Source organism: Molossus molossus, unplaced genomic scaffold, assembly GCF_014108415.1.
Source record: "Molossus molossus isolate mMolMol1 unplaced genomic scaffold, mMolMol1.p scaffold_m16_p_2, whole genome shotgun sequence".
Classification (NCBI taxonomy): domain Eukaryota; kingdom Metazoa; phylum Chordata; class Mammalia; order Chiroptera; family Molossidae; genus Molossus; species Molossus molossus.
The window spans coordinates 84,023,365-84,028,197 of NW_023425355.1; the positions used below are offsets into that span (position 1 = coordinate 84,023,365).

The 4,833-nt window shown below is 39.1% G+C and overlaps 1 protein-coding gene across 1 annotated transcript; it reads left to right on the plus strand.

The window, feature by feature from the left end:
* The first annotated feature begins 3,846 nt into the window (after positions 1–3,846).
* Positions 3,847–4,594, plus strand: LOC118635919 (translationally-controlled tumor protein-like). The gene has a single exon (XM_036270971.1). It carries the CDS (start codon positions 3,915–3,917, stop codon positions 4,431–4,433), a length of 519 nt encoding a protein of 172 aa, XP_036126864.1. The 5' UTR covers positions 3,847–3,914; the 3' UTR covers positions 4,434–4,594.
* Positions 4,595–4,833: the final 239 nt, after the last annotated feature.

The window sequence follows — 4,833 nt, forward strand, 5'->3', positions numbered from 1 at the left end:
TTATATAAATGTCTAATCACCATGTTGTACACATGGAACTAATAAAATTTATTTATTGTATGGCAAAAAAGTATAGAATAAAGTAGAGAAAGACTTTTGTAATGGTCTTACATATAATTTTATCAATATTAATATTTTCATTTATTGGCTTTATCTATGTTTTCTTTAATTACATATTTTAAGTAAGTTAAAAATACCATAACATGTCACCTATATATTTTACCTAAAAACTCCAGTATGTATACCTAGAAAAAATAAACACCCTTTAAGCACAGATTGTTTCTTTTTTTTTTTTTTTTTATCCTCACCCGAGGATATTTTTCCATTTTTTGTACAGATAGAGTGGGAGGGAGAGAGAGGAAGGGAGAGAGAGAGAGAAACATCGACGTGAAGGGACACATCGAGTGGCTGCCACCCGCACGACCAACCAGGGCCGGGGACAAACTGCAACCGAAGTACATGCCCTTAGCGGGAACCGAACCCGGGTCTCTCCGGACCGCAGGCCGATGCTCTAACCGCTGAGCGAAACCGGCCAGTGCCACAGATTGTTTCTTAAATGAAATATAGAATTTGGTTTGAAAAGGTTTCCACAGGAAAAATTAAGAGACAAAAAAATTTTATCCAGCTATTCTAATAATGAAGTCTTTGAAATCAAAGCCATCAATCTATCAGATGCTTTTATTTCTAACCTAGTTTAATAATGAATATAATACTAATATTTGAAAAGAGTAATAACTTTGAGGTTAATTATTTTGAAAGATTCACCATTTTGCTATGTTTAGATTCAACCTGGTTAATCAATACTTGTGTATAATAAAAGAAAAACATCTGCATTAAAAAAAAAAAAGACAGAAAAGTGAAAAGAAAAAATAATCCGTAATCCCACCACTCAGAAACAATCACTGTTAATACTTGAATGCACGTGCTTCCAGACTATTTTATGAATACTTAATGGATTTGCACAATCATCTACCTATTTGGACTCCCACACTATGTTGACTGTCTTAGTGAATAACATAAAATGCCATGCCTGATTTCAAGATAGCCAAAGGATAAATGTAATAAAACACTTCTGAGCCAAAAAATAAAATAAGCCCTGGCCGGTTTGGCTCAGCAGTTAGAGCGTCGGCCTGCGGTCCAGAGAGACCCGGGTTCGGTTCCCGCTAAGGGCACATACATACCTCGGTTGCAGTTTGTCCTCGGCCCTGGTTGGGTCATGCGGGTGGCAGCCACTCGATGTGTCCCTTTCCACATCGATGTCTCTCTCTCTCTCTCTCTCTCTCTCTCTCTCCCTCTCTCTCTTCCTCTCTCTTTCTCCCACTCTATCTAAACAAAAAGTGGAAAAATGTCCTCGGGTGAGGATAAAAATAAAAATAAAAAAACAAAACAAAACAAAACAAAAAACTCTTAAAAAAATAAATAAATAAAATAAAATAAATCCCTGCAAGAGATGGCTTCACACTTAGGATTCATGTAATAAGACCATCATTTATCTAATAGGTATAGATTTAGTTGGTCCTTAGGAAAGAAGTTTCTCCTTGTTAATATATTTCTTCTGTACTTTAGAATTTAGTAAGATGGTAAAAGACCCTTTCTGAAACACTGAACATGGTGTTCTGACAGTTGTTTTCAGCATTTTTCCCTAAAAAAATATATATGTAACTAAAACCCTAAAGGGACAATTGCCAAATATTGTCATTCAAAAAATGCACGTGTAACTCCCATGACTGCATTAACATGAGGATAATTTGGAAGAGTACAACCCTTAGGATAATGTGAAATTAAATCTCAACTATGATTTGAAATAATTCTTTCATTAAAGAACAAGCACGATGGAGTCATTAAGAAAAAAATGGGCCCGGCCGGTGTGGCTCAGTGGTTGAGCACTGAACCATGCACCAAGAGGTAGCCGGTTCGATTCCTAGTCAGGGCACATGCCCAGTAGCCGGTTCGATTCCTAGTCAGGGCACATGCCCAGTTTCTGGGCCAAATCTCCAGTGGGCGGCATGCAGGTTGCGGCCAATCAACATTCTCTCTCATTGATGTTTCTCTCTCTCTCTCTCTCTCTCTCTCTCTCTCTCTCTCTCCTCCCCCCTTCCTTTCACTAAAATCAATAAAGAAAGAAATTTAAAAAAGAAAGATGGAAAACATGGGGAAAGCAGAGAATTTTTGAGGGAATAAAACAACAGAATTTCACCTTACTGGAAATCTTCCATGTTATACAAAAAGACATTTTCAGAAGGAGATTTTCCCCAGAGGTACACACAGCAATGCCAGTGAATACAAAAGCAGGAAGGCTCTGGCTCAGAGGCCAAGGCCTAACACTGGCTGTAAATATGGACCAGCTGGAAAGTCAGTATTTCAAATCCCCATTTGTCCAGACCAATTTCATTGAGTCTAGGAGTTTACTCAAATTCTGTTGTAAAGGAAGTGGGAGAAATTCACAGTCCCCTTTGTGCAAATTCATGGCAGGAAATTCATGGCACCATCCTGGAGCAAGAGGGGTAAAATGAAGCTGGTGCCAGAAAAGCATAGTTGCTTTCTCTTTCACAACAAAGCCACTCTCTTTTCAGTAAAAAATGTGTCCATGCTATTGACATATGGGTAATAAAGTGTATCATTAGTATTTCAAAAAAAAAAAAATTAAACTCATTGTAGAGTGAAAAGCTGTCCACTTTATAGGATTTGAGGAAAATAAATTGTAATGTTGTGAAAGACAAGAACAAATGGATAATAATTTATTTACTAGTTGCCTCTGTGTGTTTGTTTTTTGCCTTTTTAGAAGTATATTTTGTTCTGTGTATTTTACAATAAAGTTACTGTCAGAATGAGCAGTACTTTTGTTTATGTGTTGGTGTACTTTCTGAAAGTTTTAAAGGTTGTCCTTATATTTTGTGTCTGCAAAGTTGTTCTGTTGCCTGTCATATTAACACTCACACCATTTCATAATTTAAACAATTTTTGCTTTGATTTTTTTACTTAATATTTTCCATAAGAGCTGATTTGCACAAGAAGTAATAGCTAGCACTCTTCTCCACATATCTATTTCCAGGAAAATTCAATGGAATTCCCTGGCTCACTATTCTTTCAGGGTTTGTTCCATTATATTATACACAAAGATAGTTCCATAACATCCACGACATAGACTATTCTGACTCCTTTACACCACCACCTCAGATCCTAAGTAGTAGGAAAATGTTATGCTCAGGAAACACTGCATAAAAGACCTAGAGTGCACACAATGCTGGGAAGTCAATCTACTACACCTTCTTTCATCCACTGAATTGGCCCGGCCCAACAGAGCTTACTTAGGCTCTTCACAGAAAGAAAAGTAACAACTATGCAAACAAGGTTGTTGTGCAAACTATCAACGCTCAAGGATTGATACTGATGTCTATCACTGTGTCTACTTCAAGCCTTCAAATCAAAATGAAAGACTATGAAAGAAGTGAGCCTTGAGGGAAGAGAAGGAATTTATAGAGGAGAGACTCTACACGTTTGGAGGATGGTAGAGGCAGGAAAAAAAATATGATAGGGAGGGTGGTTGAGACAGAGGAGGAATAGAGAGCAGAGAGTAGACAGAGGGAGAGAAATGAGGGAAAGGGGTAATAGACTAGGGTAGGGGAGAAGGGAAGGGAGGGAAAGCAGAGACAAGATTCAGAAGAACACAATAAAAACTACTGTATTAGTGCACCAGACTGAAAAGGCCACCTCATGAAGTGGGAGAAAACATTTGCAGAGCGGGTAATGATGTAGGGGGACTTGCCCTCTATATGAGGTTGGGGAGTGGCTGAGTCAGCCTTTTCCGCCCACTCCCTCATCCCCCCGCGGGCTGCTCGGGCTGCACGGTGCTCGCTCCAGGCTCCGGGCTCCTACTAAGGCAGCGCCGCTATCGTCTCCTTCCAGCTGCCATCATGATCATCTACCGGGACCTCATCAGCCATGATGAGATGTTCTCTGACATCTACAAGATCTGGGAGATCGCAGACGGGCTGTGCCTGGAGGTAGAGGGGAAGATGGTCAGTAGGACAGAGGGTAACATTGATGACTCGCTCATTGGTGGAAATGCCTCTGCTGAAGGCCCCGACGGCGAAGGTACGGAAAGCACAGTAATCACTGGTGTCGATATTGTCATGAACCATCATTTGCAGGAAACAAGCTTCACAAACGAAGCCTACAAGAAGTACATCAAAGATTACATGAAATCAATCAAAGGGAAACTTGAAGAACAGAGACCAGAAAGAGTAAAGCCTTTTATGACAGGGGCTGCAGAACAAATCAAGCACATCCTTGCTAATTTCAAAAACTACCAGTTCTTTATTGGTGAAAACATGAATCCAGATGGCATGGTTGCTCTGCTGGACTACCGTGAGGATGGTGTGACACCATATATGATTTTCTTTAAGGATGGTTTGGAAATGGAAAAATGTTAACACATTTGGCAATTTGGATCTATCACCTGTCATCATAACTGGCTGCTGCTTTTCATCCACACACCAGGACTAGGACAAATGGGACTGATGTTATCTTGAGCTCTTCATTTATTCTGACCTTGATTTATTTGGAGCGGAGGCATTGTTTTTAAGAAAAAAAACATGTCATGTAGGTTGTCTAAAAATAAAATGCATTTAAACTCATTTGAGAGAACGCCTCTTAGTTTAATACATATTTAAATCCATCCTGTGTAATGTTCCTGGAGAAGCTAGAGCCTGGTTGTAGACCACTACTATAAAGCATAGACTGTCTTCAGATAACTGCTACAGTGAAAACTACTTCTGAGACTGGAATATAAAAAAACAAGGATCAAAAATCTTAATTCTGAATTGAAGTAAA

Bases quoted from the DNA above. Each gene is read 5' to 3' on its own strand.
- LOC118635919 (XM_036270971.1), top strand. From the start codon at position 3,915: ATGATCATCTACCGGGACCTCATCAGCCATGATGAGATGTTCTCTGAC.